The sequence below is a fragment of the Equus quagga genome, chromosome 11 (genome assembly GCF_021613505.1).
Source record: "Equus quagga isolate Etosha38 chromosome 11, UCLA_HA_Equagga_1.0, whole genome shotgun sequence".
Taxonomy (NCBI): Eukaryota; Metazoa; Chordata; class Mammalia; order Perissodactyla; family Equidae; genus Equus; species Equus quagga.
The window spans coordinates 79,075,493-79,093,886 of NC_060277.1; the positions used below are offsets into that span (position 1 = coordinate 79,075,493).

The 18,394-nt window shown below is 44.4% G+C and overlaps 1 protein-coding gene across 1 annotated transcript; it reads right to left on the reverse strand.

Annotated features, from left to right (window-relative positions):
* Nucleotides 1-12,994: 12,994 nt before the first annotated feature.
* Nucleotides 12,995-17,818, reverse strand: LOC124247228 (schlafen family member 13-like). The gene is made up of 4 exons (XM_046676304.1): nucleotides 16,756-17,818; nucleotides 15,959-16,087; nucleotides 13,976-14,696; nucleotides 12,995-13,769 (listed from the first exon to the last, which is right to left on the reverse strand). Exons 1-4 carry the CDS (start codon nucleotides 17,816-17,818, stop codon nucleotides 12,995-12,997), a joined length of 2,688 nt encoding a protein of 895 aa, XP_046532260.1.
* Between the last annotated feature and the right edge of the window lie 576 nt (nucleotides 17,819-18,394).

Genomic DNA, 18,394 nt, shown 5'->3' on the forward strand with positions numbered 1-18,394 from the left:
AGTCAGTGCATCCAGCTTTAGAATTTCTCTGTATTCCAGGTGATTTGACTTATTCATCTCTGTGAAACATCCGTCTTTATCATTAGTAATGCACCACAGGCTCAGTCCCTCAGGAAGCAGAGTCTGAGCCAGTTTAGTGTGCTGGGTATTAATTAAGGAGTGCCCTTGGGTCCAATATCTGGGGAAGGGAAGGAAAGGTTGGGCAGAAGGAGATAGTATGACTCAGCCCCGAAGACATCTTTGGCCAGTCCCTTAGGGAGCTCTAGAGGTAGAATGGCCATTCAGAGTTGTCCCAATCTAGATAGAGGCTCCCAGGCTTCATACTCTTGCAGCCGTCAGTCACTGGATATGGGCTGCCTCAGGAAGGACTGTGACATGAGGCGAGGAGGCCCTTTACAGTGGAAACCATTATTGAAGAAGCTGAAAGTTGCAGTGTAGCAACCGATGGCACTCCTGGCAGCTGAGGGAACAAGCGCTACACTGGATGAGGATTGGGCAGCCGCAGGGCCGACCACACGCTTTCCTAAAACTGTTTTGGTTGGCATTACTGGAGTCCCATGAGATGAGTTTCTTTTGGGTTAATGTTTACACGGTGTATCTTTTCCCATACTTCTCCTTTCAAACTTTTGGTGTCCATATATTTAACGTGTATCTCTTTTAAATGGAACGTATTTGGGTTTTGACTTTTGATTTTTGCTGTCATCCACTGTGACGATCTCAGTCTTTTCATTGGGGTATTCAGTCCATTAAATCTGATGTAATTACTTATACATTTGGGTTTATATCTATCATCTTGCTGTGTGTTTTACAGTTGGCCTGGGTATTTTATGTTCCATTTTCTCTCCTCCCTTTCCTCCTTTTGGATTAGTCAAATATCTATTATTCTTTCACTACCTCATTTACTCATTAGTTTAATGCTTTTGCCAGTCATAAAGGCTACACTCAAAATTATAACATGCATTTTTGCTGTATTCCATTCTAATATGACTTAGTACTTTTACTACTTCTCTGAGCATACTAGAACCTTCCATTCATTTGCCCATTCCTGTCTTTCACGCTATTGTTGTCATTTTTTGAACTTCTACATACATTTAATCTCTAACAGTCATTATTATTATGGTTTTAAAGAACAATATTTATTGATATTTGCCCACATATTGACCCTTTTCTGTAAAGTTGATATTATCTCAGAACAAAAGTTAATATTAGTCCCAATTCAGGCATCACCTCACTTAGGAATAAATTGAATCTCCAATGACAACGGCTACACCTCTCCTTGGTGTTCCCATATGGTCTGTGCATTGTTTTCTCATTTCAGTTCCTGCTTAGAATCATAATTATCTTGTTGTCTCTCATTATGTCAGTAGATTATGAGCTCCTTAAGACCAGGATATTTATATTTATGTTATATTTATGTTACCAGCACCAAGTCCAGGACCTGGTATAGGATAAGATCCCTAATAGCGATTCAATTATTATATGTCATGATGATGGTGATCTGCTCTGAGGATTTTCTAATCATTCCAGCTCTTTCCTTTCAGATACCTTAGGCAGGTTAACATGTACTCCATAAACACTCTTCAAGGAGCTTCTCCCACAATATGAAGGACTCGAAGAGTAAATAAATTAAAATTGTTGTCTGTCTCAGGGAGCACTGATGTATTTACCAGTTGGGCTATGGGCCCAGAGGTGGAGTCTGTAGAGGAAAGCAGGGAGTCACTGGTGACACTCGCCCAATTTCTCAGAACAACCTCCCATCCCCTGCATGAGGAGCTGACAAACCACTGACGATGGGCCCAATCCTGCCTGCTACTGTGTTACATCCACAAGCTAAGAATGGTTTTTACATTTTGAAAAGGTTGAGAAAATCCAAAAGAGAGTAATGTGTTGTGACGTGAAAATTATATGAAATTCAAATTTAAGTATCCATAAAAAGTCTTATTGGAAAAGAGCCACGTTCATTCATTTATGTCTTGTCTATGTCAGCAGCAGAGCTGAATAACTACAACAGAGACCATGTGGCTCACAGCCTAAAATGTTTACTATCTGGCCCTTTACAGAAAGTGTTGCCAACCCCTGACCTACACCGCTCGGGGAGTGGGCACCAGGTGGAAGGCTGCCCCATGCGGATGGCCCTTTCATCACAGCAGAAGCTGGTGGAAACAGGTGCTTACCCTGGAGATGTGTGTTTCATAACCGTGGTCAGCTACCCAGGCTCTGAGAGGAGCGCACAGATCCAGGACGGTTCAGGTTGCAAATAACGTATCCCGAGACCTAAAGTGTCACAAACACCTGGAAAATGAAGCTTCCTTACAGTCCTTGGATCATTCTTTTTGGTTTAGTCTATTCTTATGTGAACAGCCGGGCTCTGAAGTTTGAACCTACTCACAGACAATAATGTAAGTTGTTTTTAAAGAACCTTCGTGAGAGCAGAGACCATGTTTACAACTTACCTGAAATAGGGGGAAGATCAGGAATGTGTTTCCCTGAGAGTCAGTTGGGTTTCTTACATTTGCGAAAAGCAGCCTCCAAAGAAGTTGGTGAGGTGTGCACCCTGGTCCTGATGGCAGCAAACGAGATTTAGACTGTTTGCTCTCTTCTCCTGAATAACTTCCCTGGTGTTGCTTTATATGTAGATGATGTGAGCCGTGTTATAAGTTCTACGTACACAGCAGTTTAACCCTGAATCTGCTTTATTTCACTGGGAAAATTTGCATTTGTGTCTTAACATTTTTAACAGCAAGTTAAACATCTGCCAGGCGGGAGCCCAGAAAACCTTCATGAGAAAGCAGCTTTGAAAAGATGCAACATGTCTTCAGAGATGAAGCTGAGAATTTCCACACTGACCATAGGGACTGCTACAAGAAAAAAATAATCCCTAAAAGGACAAAGCAGTGCCCACGAATGTTCCTGGACACTTTCTGAGTAGCCACGTGGATTCCCGGGGCCTTCCCCTCTTCCAAGCCCAGCATTGAGGAGAAGAGCTCACCCGAATGGTTTGCAATGACATCCAAAAGCTAAGGACCTATGGCGAGCAGTGCGGGGGTCAGAGGAAACCCTCCCCCAACATCCTCCTGAATCTGGAGGCTTCCTGGGCGCAGGGTGTGGATGGCACTTTAGAGACCAGGACGAATTGTATCTGGAACATGAGGAGACCCATGTGGCAGAGCTATGCCAATCCTCTTTCTATAAGGGACACTCCCCACCTCCCACGGAGGCTGTTGTTTTAATAAGCACAGCAGATGAAGCTCCTGAAAGAAATGAGGCAGCAAAGAGTGTGGTCCAGATCAAAGGGGCGCCTGAGCGGCTGGAGGAGCCCCTCAGGGCAAATAGTGTCTTCTGGTGTTGGAGCTCAGAAAGGACGGCCACGTTTCTGATCACCCTAAGGGCAGCGGAGCCAACTATGTACAGACTTTTCAACTCTCTCCAGCCTCCAGGATGGAAACACAGCTGTATCTTCTGAAAGGTGACAACTGGTTGGGAGGCCTCCTGTCTAAGAAGAGACGAGTCAGTTCCTGCCCCTGCCTGTGTGAAACCAGCTGATGTAGGTGCTGGGAACCCAATGGCAGCCACGACAGAAAAGACCTCGAAAATGTGAACAAATACAGATACAAGGAATGGCAGAGCATGAAAAGTGAGAATATGGTTGTAAACGAGGCAGTGTAATAGAAAGCCTCTTGGTATCCGTGAGTGTGTGTGTATGAGTGTGTGTGTATGAGTGTGTGTGTGTGTTAAGAGGGCTTGGTACATTAGACTGGAAAGTCAGGGAGGCCTCACTGAGCAAAAGGCTGCCTTGTGGAACCCTAGGGCAGCAGCTCCCAGTTCTACCTCCACACACACCACAGCGAGGCAGAAATGCCTCTGGGGATCAGGCAGGGTGGGTGTGAAGGACACAGAGGGGCAGCGTGTCAGGCCTTGTAGAGGCCAAGAGGAACAGGGGCCGGGTAGGAAAACAGAACCATAGCAAATGTTGTCAGCGCAAGTTATAGTTTTCCCAACACTGAATTGAATTTTCTTATTCTTGTTTCCTCTGTCCCCGCCCCCTCTTAAATTGGTTTGATTAGTCAATCTGTTTCCATAGCACCTTTTTCTTGCCTTCATGTTGTGAAATCCTGTTGATTATCGCTAGTTAACATCAACCTTTTGAAGAATCCCACATTGCTCACAGTGGTCAGGCTGCATCAGCATCACAGGAAAATAGTATTTTCTCCTTGAATTTACCTCTTAGAGAGCCCAAGAGAAGAAGTCAGCTACCCCGAAACATCTTTAGTCCTGTTGAGTGCTTATGAGTCCAATTAGGCCTTGCTGGGCCATCGATACTTAAAGACCAGTTATATGACAAGTTACAACGTCCTCTAGATTATATTAATGCCTAAAGAAGCATTGGTCCCCAAACCTTCATTTCCAGAGAGAACGAATCTGGAAAATGTCCCTTTAAGGGAGTTAATTTCTGGTTAATGAAGAACTTCTTCCGAATATTGACTTTCACTTCTCACTGTAAGAAGCATGATCTTGAATAGACATGGCTTATCAAGTGAGAACCAGTTCTGGTAATTAGATGCCATATAGAGAAATTTGCTGCATAGTTTTAAAATACAAGACCTGTTCACCGGAAAACATGAGATTTACCTCTTGCAAAGTGACATAAAACAGCCTAAAATACGTTTTGAGTCATTTACACTTGAAGTATACATGCTAACATCTTTGAAGAAATAGTTTATATATAAAAGTATAGAATGCTGTTAAAGATGTCAGAATGAATTTAGACCACACAATATCCCACCCCAAGTATCATGAAAGGGACAAAAACAGTAAAAATATAGCCAGGAATTCAAAGCAACAAGGAGTGGTAGAGAAACAGGGAAAGAGGTACAACCTCATGCCAAAAACATCAAGAATTGTCCAAGAAAGAAGAAAAAAATCTGGCCTGTATAACTTCTGTTTCCATCCCAGCCCTCAGAAGCACACAGAAGGAAAAAAAAGAAAAGAGCGAATCAACAAAATCTGTGGAATTCTCATGAACACATGAATTCAAAGAGAAGCAACTAAGGAGGGGAGTAGAAATAGTAATACTTGTTAAACAGTAACTGCCAGGCTTGCCCAGTGGCATGGCGGCTGAGTTCATACTCTGCTTCTGTGGCCTGGGGTGGCCCATTCGACCCTGGGTGCGGACCTCCACAGTGCTTATTAAGCCATGCTGTGGCAGGCGGCCCACGTATAAAATAGAGGAAGGTGGGCATAGATGTTAACTCAGGGCCAGTCTTCCTCAGCAAAAAGAGGAGGATCGGCGGCACACTTTGGCTCAGGGCTAATCTTCCTTTACAAAAACCCAAAACAGCAGCAGCTGCCACTACACATGTCCTTGCTGGTCTGGCCAGAGGAAGTTCCCATCTCCACCCTGAAGGGGAGCCAGTTCCTCTTTTCCTGACATGTCAGAGGCAGCTTTGCCGCCTGATGGTAAAACCAGCCCTGCCAAGCATAGCCCCTTCCTCCAGTTCTTCCGGGGGGCTCAGCTCTGAGACACCTGCCTGGGGCCCTAAAGGACTTTTTTTTTTGGTTCCCACACTCACAACAGCAAGAAGAATCTCTTCTCAAAGCATGGGTCAACGAATGGGGACCAGAGTCCCAGGAGGTCTAGCTTAGGGATGCCTGTGGAGAACAAGGTTTGGAGGATAGACTGAGGGGCTGCCCATCCTTTCAAAGCTGCTGCTGAGGGAAGCCTAATGTGGGCAACGATCTGGAACACGGTTCTACCTGTGCCCTGGACTGACAGCTCCCTGCCCTCACACTGCACCTGGAGCCTTCAAGGTCACAGCTGGTTGTTTCTTCCGCAAATCTTGATGTTCATGAACCATGGGAAATACTATGAGGCTTGGGAAGGGATTTAGGCTTGCAGGTGTGTGAACTTGAGTGGGAAAGGGGGATGGATACACGAGGGTCCCCAGAGGTCCATGTGGGAATGGCGGATGGGCCTCCACGGAAGGGGCCTGAGGTCAGAGAGGCCTGAATGTTGCTGTATTTGGAGGCAGTGTGCTCATCTCCCCTCCCTCAGAAATTAAGTTTAGCTGCTCCCTCTGGCTCCTACAACTGGAATACACATCCCTGCGACAGGTGCTCCTGCAGGAGTCCAAGAGCCCAGAGCTACAGGGAACCCTTGGGAACTCAGATAGGGGTCTGACAGACTGACCCCCAAATTGCCAGGATTTACCCAAACAATATTTGGACTGATTCTCTGCACAGTCCCTGCGTAGACACCCCCGAACTCGGCTCCTGGTGCCCTTCTCAGCACTTCCCGGCCCACGCAAGAGGATCTTCTGCCCCAGCCAGCCGGCCCGTCAAGTCTCTCTCCCTGCTCTCCTCCCCTCCGCCTCGATTGCTCGCCAGATCCTACAGCCTGTAGTTTTAGGTGGAAGCTGCTATTGAACCTCCAGCTAATAAGCCCACATTCCCAGGCAGGAGGGGAAAGCTCTGGACGCTCACAGACTTGGTGAAGGATGCGCTCCCCTCCTCCCACTCTCCTCGCGCCGCGGAAAATCAGGGCCAGACAAGAGCTGCGTGGCTGGGGAGAAGCTGGGGCTTTGGGGAGCCAGCCGAAGGAGCAAGGACAATCTTCTGAGTACGCAATCTTCTTTTTCCAGGAGCCAGCCCGCCCGACCCTCGGAACTTCTAGTCCTGGGTATCACAGGCGCTGGGTATCACTCCTTACCTCCCACGACCCTAGAGACACCCCGGGGCAGACATCCGTACAGCGCACGCCCCCTGGGCGGAATCAAGAGCGAGGGTTTCCCTGGGCCAGAGAGGACAGACATCCCTGGTTACCTCCGGTACTTAGGAGGGCTTTTTCCCTTTTTTTCCACCCCTCTCTCCCCCAGTTAAGACAAAAGGAGTAAAGAGTATTTCAAAGGAAACGTGTTAGGAGCTCCACAAGGGTCCCCCGCCTCTCTGGGGGCCGCAGCCGGGATAGGGACCCCAGTCCCTTTCCCGCATGGCCCACTGCCCTCGCGGGCTGTAGGGTCCCGTCGGGGGTGCCCGCCACAGCTGCTGAGCTGGTCCCCATCCCTGCTCGGTTTGCCGGCCCCCGCCAGGGACGTTCCGGGTGCCCTTGCGCAGGGCGCCGGGAAGTCGAGCCTGGCCTCGCCCGCCGCCAGCCTCGGAAGCAGGGAAAAGGCGACCCGGCCGCGGCTCTTTCCTTGCGCTCGTTTCCACAGCCTGTGCTGCGAAGACAGGATTCCAGTTTAGACCTGGCCGCGCGGTGGCTTCCACTTGGCTGAAGTCCGGAAGGCGCGGGCGCTGGGGTTTGGGTTTGGAGAAAATGAAACTGGGCCTTCGGGTTCTTCCTCTCCCCCTCGCCCTTTCCTCCTCCTCTCCTGCCTCCCTCTCTCCTGCTCACCACAGGCACCTAGCTCACCCGAGCCGCCTGCAGCAACGACTTTGATTCTGGCCTCGATGGCCTAACACAGCGCCCCCCGGGTGCAGGTGCGCCAGCTGCTGCACGGAGGCCCGCGGCGGCCCTTCTGCTACCCCCTGATCGGCCCACTATGCCGGCTGGCCCAGTTGTAGCTGGTGCGGGGGAACTGAAGGCCTGAAGCCACTGATAACCTAGGGGCATCAATGCCCACACCACCCCCCCGCCCCCCGCCCCCCGGACTAGTTCCATCTTCTCCTCTCCACTGTGCCTTCCTTGGCCATTGCTCTAGGAATTCTGGAGCATTACTTCTGTGCATTTCATTACAGACAAAAACAGATTCCCCTCAAATTACATAGACAAAGGTCAAAGAGGTCAAAGTGACTTCCATTTATTGAAGAATTTGCAAGAATGAACCCTTCCTATTTCCCAGTCTTGATGCCATAAGGTATCCAGCACCCCAATCTTAGAGAGGGAAAGATCTCAGCATTTTACCATTAAGTATAATGTTTGGTGGGAGAACGTGACATTCATCTAGAAAAGAAAGTTCCTCTTTAGTCCTAGTTTGCTGTGGTTTTTACCTTGAATGCATGTCAAATCACGTTAAATGCTTTTTCTGCATTTATTCAGATTATTATGTAATTTTTCTCTTTTAATCGGTTGATGTGGTGGATTACATTGATTGATTTTCATGTTAAACCAAACCTTGCATTCTTAGGATAAACGTATGGATTACATTCTTGGGAGACTATGTACTGCATTCCTGGGATAAATGATGTATCATTTGGATACATTTGCTATATTTGTTTTGCTAACATTTAGTGAAGAATTTTTGCACTCACGTTCATTAGTTAGAATGCCCTAGGACGTTTTCCTCATAATTTTCTTGTGAAATGAGGAGTGTTCTCTCTTTTCTTCAATACCCTGGCATATTTTGCATAAAAATGGAATTATCTGTTCCTTGAATGTTTGATACAACTTGCCGGTGAAACCATTTGGGCCTAATGTTTTCTTCATGAGGATATTTTAAGCTACCATTGGAGGTAGGGTCTATAATTGAGGCCCCACAGTCTGGAATCCAGTTATAATCGAACATTTCTGAAATAGAGGCTATGCACAGGCTAATGGACATGGACTTCCCCTTACCAAGACTGACCTGGCTGCCACCACTGCTGAGTGTTACCCTGCTGACAATAGAGGCCAATACAGAGTCAGCAAGATAGCAGCATTCCCTACAGAAACCAGCAGAAACCTGGTGGCTCACAGGAAAAAATACACATTTCAGATACGAGTGTTCCTCCTCTGCCCACAAAGCTTCTGCTAGCATCACCATTTGTGGACTTAAAGAACGTCTTATTTATTGCCATAAAACATTGCCTCCAAACAAGGAACACATCTTGCCACAATGGCATGTCACAATGATATAGCAAGAGGCTCACACCCAGAGAAGTCTCTGCTTTTACCATGTGCCCGTCACTCAGAATCAGCTGGCTTTATAGCATGAAGCCACAGCCTGCTGAAGGCTTATTTTTAGCCTCAGCTGGGAGACAACACCTATGCAGTTGGGGTTCTTCCCCACAGGAAGCGGTGTACGCCAGAACGTACCAGTCTGAGAACCAAGGGGTGGAAGTGGGTGTAGTGATTACATTTACTAACTCATTTAGGGAATTTTTGCTACGAGCCACCATCACCTCGGGCCCAGTAGGTTTGGAAGTTCTAATACCCCCAAATTGTCATGATGCTATTAAACTGGAAGCCAAGGTTTCCTCCTGGGCTTTTTGGGCTCCTCAGGCTGCCGAATCAACATTCAGAAAAAGGTGGTCACTGTAATTGCTGGGTGATTGATCCCGACTGAAGGTTCTGCACCCAATTCCAACAGTGTGTGTTTTTTCCCCCCACATCACCAAGCAATTCTCCAACAACAGATGGGTATCCTACAATTCAACTCAATTCTAACACTGTTTACCCGGAGACAGCAGCAGACTCCACAGGTTGAGGGCTCACTCCCACAAGACCGCACTCCACTTCAGATGCCAATCTCAAGCCCAGGTTGTTATCTGTGCTTCTGACTGAATGGCTGTAAATCGGAGGTTCCCACGATCCCCTTCTTGGGTTCAATTAATTTGCTAGAGTGGCTCACAGGACTCAGGAAACCAGTTTACTCACTAGATTACTGGTTTCTTACAAAGGATATTAAGGGATAGAAATCAACAGTCAGATGAAGAAATACATAGGGCAAGGTCCCAAAAGAGCTTTTGTCCTCAAGGAGTTTGGGGCCTGGAGTGGTGGTACATGAAAGTGTTCTGGTTCACCAAGCTGGAAGCTGTCTGAACCCCCTCTTTTTGGGTTTTTATGGAAGCTTCATTACATAGGCTCATTAATGACTGATTAAATCACTGGCCATTGGTGATTGGTTCAACCTCCATCCCCTTTCTCTTCTCTAGAAATCTGGGGGTGGACTGAAAGTTCCAACCCTCTATTCGTGGTTGGTTCCCCTAGCAAGCAGCCCTCCCCATTTTTAGGAGATTTCTAAAAGTCACCTCAGTAACCTAAACTCAGTTGTGGTTGAAAGGAGCTTGTTATGAGTAACAAGACACTCATTTCACCTTTACTGTTCTGAAGTGGTTTTTTTTTTTTTTTTGAGGCTGAAGACAAGAGAGCAAATAATATAACAAAAGATGCTCCTATTGCACTTATTGCTCAGGAAATTCAAAGAGTTTTGGGAGCTGTGAACTAGGGACGGGGACAAAGACTAAATATTTATGAAAAATATATATTTAGTCATCTGAGTGACCAAATACATATTCTTATAAATCACAATATTGCACTGATTATGAAGGGGAAATTGGTTTGCCGCTACATAGCAGATCAAAACGAACAATGTAGGGGGCCCAGCCCCATGGCACAATGGTTAAGTTCGCACGTTCCACTTCAGCTGCCCGGGGTTCGCTAGTTTGGATCCCGGGTGCGGACCTATGCACTGCTTATCAAGCCATGCTGTGGCAGGCGTCCCACATATAAACCAGAGGAAGGTGGTGGGCACAGCTGTTAGCTCAGGGGCAATCTTCCTCAAAAAAAAAAAAAAAGAGGACAATGTGGAGAGCCTAGGGGACTCCCTGGGGGCACTTCTTAATACTCTCTTGCTAACAGAATTGGCGGATGGAAAAATGCATCATTTCTCTAAAAACAAGACCATCAAGAAGACCTGATGTTAGCTACCTCACTTCTGCTCACATACCTTTGGCCACAGTTTTGCCCTATGGCTATAATTGGCTTCAAGGGAGGCTATGAAATATCATTATTTCAGGTTATCATGTGCACCCCTAAAATGTCTATTACTATAGAAAAAGGAAAGAAGAAATATTGACAGACCATTAGCAGTCTATGCCGTTGGTAGAAGAGCATGAGGGATGGGTTAGAAGAAAAGTAATAAATCAAAACACAATCTATACCACTTTGCCTAGGCAGTGAACAGAATTCGAGGGTAAAATAATACAGAAGACAGGAGAGAGACTTTCTGGGAAAATAAAATGGACAAGCAAGGTCTATAACAGCTCCCTCTTCTTTAGACAATTCCCCACTATGAGCCTTAATAAAATTATCTTGTAAATTCTCACTCCCCTACTGTTTCCCTCTCCTCTACCATCCAATTAACAGTGTTGTGTTTTTAGTGTTTATCTTTGTACTTTTAAATATATTTAATTATCTACAAACTGGTTTACCAGCTTAAAACAGTCTTTTTGTCAGATATGACCTATAACACAGTAAGCAAGCTTCCCATCTTTTCTTCTGCCGTCTTCCCCCTTAGGTATGCAATTTCTATATTGTCACAGTAGATGTCACTTACATATTACCTTGTCATCCTTACTTCCAACTCTGTTTTTGATCTTAGACCTACAGTTTATTATAGTCAATGTTCACTGACAATCTTTTTGCCAAAGTTTCTACAATCATTTCTTGGTTGGATGAAGGTCATCCTCTAGCTCCTCAGGAAGGATTCACGGGCTTGCTGTTCCCTGAGTTCTTACCTAGACAAACCTGTTTGTCTCTAGCCTTCTACTCTTGAAGGACCAAGAGGCTCCAGAGAAACGCTCACATATCCACGCTCACACATCATTTCCAGGGCTCTTTCATTGGTGTATCTCCACTCTTTTCTGGCATGAGACATTCTTCTGAGATGGCCGATGCCAACCTGTTATTCCTTTAAAGTGACAGTCTTTTTGCATGGCTGCCAGTGCATTCTCTATCTCTACAGTCCAATTATAAATTGGACTATATTATAAATATAATTTATATGTATATTTCTGTTCTACTGCTTTATATTACTCTTTGAGGAACTCCAATTACACATACATTGAAAATCCATTGCCTATCTTCTGTATGTATCTCCTTCTCTCTAATCTTTAAAAATCTCTATTTCTGTTTACTTTTTTGGCTTTTATTTATATTTTTAGATTTCTTATTTTGCTTTCTACTGTGTGGATTATCCCTGTGCGTCCTGTAATCTAGCCTTCACTTCTGAAGTTATTTTGTGGTGTTCTTCCTCTCTTGATTGGGTTACTTTCTATTTCACATCCTCTTTTGGAAGCGCACGTTGAAATGTTGTGTAGCAACATTCCTCTGCTTCACGGCCATATTTCCCTGGTGAGTCTATTATTCTTTTGCTAATATATTGCACAATATATTAAATCAACTTAGAAATTAGTCTTCAGATGAATGAATATTATTAATGGTTTTCTACTTGGAATAGTTGCCTTTCAAGATAACTGAGTTATGTATCAGTCAGTAGAAAGGTAAAATATTGCCTTTTGACCAGATACTACATATATATATACATAAACACACACATAAGAATACAGAATACTATTATATATGTGTATATATATATATATATATACTATAAACTAAGTAATTTAAATAAATGTTTAGAGTATTTCATTTTTCTATCAAATGTTTTCTCTTTCTAAAAATATTGTGACTGAGAAAAAGGCACCTCGAATTTTGCTGGAATGGCTTCAGTTGTAGCCATGTGCTAGAGCTGGCGTATACTGGCTCACAAGAGCCACATGTTAAATTTTCAGGGGTGTTGGGAGCCTGTTGACGTCACAGCTTCATTAGGTAGCTTGAAATTGGCCATGCTGGGACTGTTCACCATGAAATCAACTCTCAGATTAATGGTGCAATTCATACTATTCTTTGTTAAATTTAAAGAGCCATGAGTTCTTGAATTCTTTATAAAAAAATGTAGTGCTGTCATGGTTTATTGCTGTTCAAGTGTGGACAAAGAAGGAATTATCAACAATTCTCTTCTAGCTTAGCAAAGAAAACCTACTTCTAAGTTTTAAAACATTGAATGTCAATATAAATAGCAAGGCAAAAGAAGAAAAGTGTTAATTAATAGGACCAATCAGACTTAAACTTTTCAGAAGTTCCCTTCACAGAGTATAGCAACAGCTCTGAAGCGAGTCATCTTACAAGGTTCCATTGTTAGAAATAATACTTTTATGATGCAGAATAGTCATTCTTCTTCTGAAACGGCAGGGGCAGAAGGAATACTTTATCAATTCCTCCTAGATTGAGGTCTTCCTTTCAGTTGGAAAGCGTCAGAATATACAGATGTTTCTGCGCCCTGGAAGCCAGACAGAGCAGCAGATTGTTGAAAATGGCTGGCTCAGCTACCCTTGGATTGATCCCAAACACAATGATTCTTTCGAGGCCTGAAAATCGACGAATGCTGTCCAGCAGGATGTGACTGGCCAAAATGGATGCATCATTGATCTCAGACACTTTCTTCTTCATTTCTTTTAGGAACTTATCTTTATATTTTTCCACTTCGCTTGCTTTGCTAAAAAGCACAGCAATATCCTTCGGGGAATAGCCATTCCTCAAGAAAAACCGGCACTTCTCTGCTACCTGGACCACCATCTGCTCCAAGTCCAAACACACCACAATCTTCAAGTTGCCTCGAACACCCTGAGCCCACTGAGCTTCACGGGGCATCTCCAGGGACCCCGGAGGGATGTTAAATGGAGGGTTCTTTATGATTTCCTGCATTACTTTTTGTAGGTAGTTGGCTATTGGATCTGCATTGCGGACCACTCTGGTGAGCTCTTCTCTTGGATACTGGACTGAGAAATGGGGGAGGCCATTGTCAACCAAGTGGCTGGTCTGAAAGTAGTCCAGAAAGATCCAGAGAATCCCTGGGTGACCCTTTTCTCTCTGAGTGATGCTTTTTGCCTTCTCATACCAATCCCCATCTTCAGTGTGGAAATTCTGAGCTTCATCGATGATGATGTGTTGAATCTCTTTGAAGTTATTTTTCATGAAGGTTTTCCGGGTCACTGCCTGGCAGATCCTTTTATTACTGCAAAAATTAAAATGACACACTCAGGTTTTCTCCAAGTGAATAAAGGAGGAAAACTACTCTATCACGCTCCTCAGAACACGGTACTGTTGTCCCACATCATTTTACCACCTAACTCTCAAGGAACAAGGTGATTCTGGTTGAGAGGAGTGTGGAGCGAATTCAGACTGAACCTCACTGGTTGACAGTAAGATCCTACTGCTTACCTGATAAAGTCCCTCAGAGGCTGGTTCTCACAAACGTAGAGAATTTTATTTGCTTCACAGTGAAATGTATTCCTTATCTTCTCCATGATCTTCATGGCCATGATTGTCTTCCCTGAGCCAGGTAAGCCATGGACAAACAATTCTCTGTTCTTGCGGAGGTTTTTTGAGAAGATCTCATACTGTTGGGTTGTGAGCAGGTTTAAAACCTCACAACCGAGCTGGTCACTCAAGAAAGATCTGAAGCTGAGCAGAACAATCACAAGGGACTGCAGCAAGGCTTCCATTTGTTGGGTGTCTGCAAGGTCATAGGATGTGGGGTAATCAACTGGAGAGCCGGAACCGGCCAAGGGCTCTGCATGGCTCTCAGGACTCAGGCGGAGGACCTTGGTCATGACACACAGCTTCCCGGTGTAGCCCCCCATGTTCACCAGCTTCTGCTTCAGAGTGAAGGCAGTGCGGGTACAGAACTGCCCGTCCACATCCTGCTCCCTGAGAATGCTGTAGAGAATGGGGGAGCTGTTCTGTGCTATCAGCAGAGCATCACAGATGACTCCCTGCTGCTCTTGCAAGTTCAGGTCCACGGCCCAGCTTCTAGAGAAGATCAAAATTCCCTGCGAGAAAGGACGCATTTGCTCATTGATTAATTCCTCCAGACCCTCATGCTCTGAGGACAGCTCCTTCCAGAGGGATTCAGGAGTATATTGCAGATGTCCTGGTGGCACTAGACATGGAAAGAATTTAAAAGATTTAAAAAGTACTGTTTGTATTATTTTGTATAAATCACATATTACATTTAAAAGGGAGTGTAAGGCCCCCAAAATAATTGTAGAATTTAAGGCAAATTCCTTCTAGCACACCTCTCTTTAACCCCCACCATACAAATCTGGTGAATTGAAGAAGTCACCCTTCTACGTATCTCATGAAGGAGAGAGTGCCAACTAAAATGGAATTTATTGAGCCTGAGAAAGCAAAAACCATGTATTCAGTTACTCTTGCCTCTCATGTTCTTATTGTAGAATGTTAAAAAAAACAAAAACAAAACCTTTATGGTAAGCTAAGGACTATAAAGATCTCAGTTAAGTAAAGAAACTATTTGATTGAAAATGGATGTAAGGTAGGTCTAATATAGCAATTAGCAGGCCCTTGATAAATGTTTAGATGCTTATAGGACATTTGTATATCATATTCTACTGTCAGATCTTGCACTTCTATATTTTTTTCTCGGATTCTCTGTTTTGTTTTTTTTAAAGATTGGCACCTGAGCTAACAACTGTTGCCAATCTTCCTTTTTTTTTCTGCTTTTTGTCCCCAAATCCCCCCAGTACATAGTTTCATATTTTAGTTGTGGGTCCTTCTAGTTGTGGCATGTAGGATGCTGCCTCAACATGGCCTGACAAGTGGTGCCATGTCCACGCCCAGGATCTGAACCGGAGAAACCCTGGGCTGCCAAAGCGGAGCGTGCGAACTCAACCACTCGGCCACAGGGCTGGCCCCTCTCTGTATTTTTATATTCTGTCCAGGTGAAAATTTTAACTATTTTTACTGGTATCATTCTTCCATCCCTAAAAAAGCCCACCAAAGCTGGGCAATTACTCTATTTTCACCCAGACCTAGTGTTTTGCCTACAGTTGGACTAGATCAGCGGTTTCCAAACCCAGTGGAGCTCAGAATCATTTGGGAAGCTTGTTCGAATGCACATGCCCAAGCCCCATCCCCGGAAATGAAATGTGTGAGTTCTTGGTGGGGCCTAAGTGCTTCTGCACACTTAACTACCTCGTGCACTCTTTCTGATAATCAGCCAGATTTGGCAACCGCTAAGCTAGACAATTTCTAAGGGGCTCTGATACTCATCCCCAAGAGGACTGTGGCATTGTCACTTTATACACCTGGATTTACAGAAACACAGTCTTACATGGATTTATTTTTAACCGAATGTATTCACTTATTTCCCTTTCTCCTTATGTAAAAACTGGTGATTAATACCTGGAAATAAACGTTGTTGGAGATCTACTTTATGTTCCAGACTTTTCTTAGAATATACTGGTCTGCAACTTGGAGGCCTGTGAGATAGCTGAGATTCAAAAGCTTCGGTCAACTCTGAAAGAAAGCAAGCTCATCTTACTCTATGTGAGTTCATTCCTCACCACTGGAATAGGCCGTACAAGCTGATGTCTGTGTTTCATTTAACATGGTACAATTCAGGAAACAAAGGCAGATTCTTCACTTGACTCAATGGCAAGCTTCCCAAAGATCCATTCAAGAGCCCTTCTTTTGAATCTGGAACGATGTTTCCTCATTCAATAGAATGCTCCCTCTTCTATGTTTTAATGGTTATTTGCTTGAACTGTAACGGCACTTAAAATAGTCTTTTTAAATTCAAATCATCATGTGTTTTACATCCCTGCACATGCACCCCACCAAAACAAACCTCAGCCAACACTAGCTCTTGTCTCCCAGAGCTGATCTCATGCTAAGCTGAGGCGCAAGGTAATCATTATTATGAGGCTCCAGCAAGCTCCAATTAGAGGATTTTAACCGAGGAATGAATTTCTAAATTACTTCCTTACTTTTTCTTTTGTGGGAAATCCCCCTTTACAAAATATCTAATTTTGGCTTTTTCTTACCCAACAAAATCTTCCCATATGTGAAAAGCATAGAGATTTAGAGAAAGCAAATTTTAGCATGTGGGAGGAGTTCAAAGTTATAGAGAATGAAGAAAGGACATGGAGATGCTATGGAGGGAGAAAACAACAGGGGAGGAAGAGCTTTCTCCCTCTTACCTGGACCCGTGTCCATCATCACGTCTACCCACTCCTCAGTCGTCAGGCTACAGACATGCTCGTCCTTCACCATCCATGAACTGGGAGCTTTTGAGAAAACCAGACAGCAGAATGGCTCCACTCTGATCACACAGAGATAACCATACAACTTTTCCCGGTGAAACACATCTATAATTTTGGTCTCATACCCCACTGGTGTTTGGGAAGAGCAAAAATGGACAACAGGCAACTTGGAAATTGCTTTTGCTATTAGGCTTTCCAAAGAGTCACGGTCAACATTTTCTTTAGCACATCTCAGGATTTTCTTACTCTTATCATCCACTCCAATAAAAAGATAGCCTCCCCCACTGTTTGCAAATGCAGGGACGTACTCTGGAATTACGCTTTTTAAATATCCTTGGATGTGCTTTGTAGAGAATTGTTTAAACTCTGTGAACTGGGACTTAGGAAAAGGTAAGACTTCACCATATTCAAATCTGTCTCTTTGGAAAACCTGGTGAGCAGGACGGGATTCAAGAATCTGACGTCCAGCTTTGGGAATTTCACTAGATGGAGATCTTTCATTAATAGGACTATTTTCTGCATCTCTTTTCTTGATTTTCAGGAAAGTGAATGCTTCTCTTGAATCTATGGGAAGCACAGAGGTGCCAGATCTATGGTATAATGAAGTACCCAGGCTGCAAATGCGGGGCTTAACAGAACAGTCTTCAGGAAAAGTGTCACTGCTCCAAGATTTAACGAAAATGTAACAACACCTCCCTTGTTGCTTAGTCTCGAAGAAAGCATGCAGATCCGAAGACTGAATAAGCGCCCTCAAACACTGTTCTAAATCCAGTCCCAGCTCCACGGGATGCTCATCCTCGTTTGCCATTTCCAGCCAAATCACTCCTCCTCCTGAGTTTAACAAAGCACATGCAGCCTGTGTAACTTTCGCCTTCTCTTGCTCTCTCTGAGTTTTCTGCAGCTTATTTCTGTTTCCTTCACCAAGAGTCACTGCTCCTATGTTGATGACCAAGTCTGGGTAAGGTGATTCTACCACCAGGGAGCAGTCGTCTGTCTTCATGTTGATCCAGCAGCTGAAACTATTGAAACACGTGTTTCATTTTAAGAAATAAATTGCTCCGAATACAATTCCTTCACCCATTTAGTAGAAAATATTTAATCTGTGTCCTGTATGAAATATTTAATCTGTGTCCTGCACTAGATGAGTGAGCAAAGCAGGAATAATCCCCTCTCTTTAGCAGCTGTCTGGCAGGAAAGGGGGCTAATTAAATGAGTATTTACAATCACGTGTGATGGGGATTACAGTAGGGGAAACACGTTGAAGGGTACCTGAACTAATCTGGAGGGGAAAGTTCAATAAGACTTCCAAGAGGTGGTAAGATTTAAGCCAAGACCTAAAGGACGCACTGGAATTGGCCAGGTGAAGTCATCAGCATTGAAGCAATGGGAGCAGGTGCGATCAGCTGAGGTGTGTGTCTACTACGGCACGGGAATGTCTCAGTTTAGAACAGATTTCCAATGAACATCAACTTTAAGAGATGGGTAAAAGAAAAAAAGACATTGCAAAGGAGACTTCAAAGAGGACTGATGTGAAAAACCAGAGAGGAGGGAGAAACACGGAGGGAATGTGGTTTTG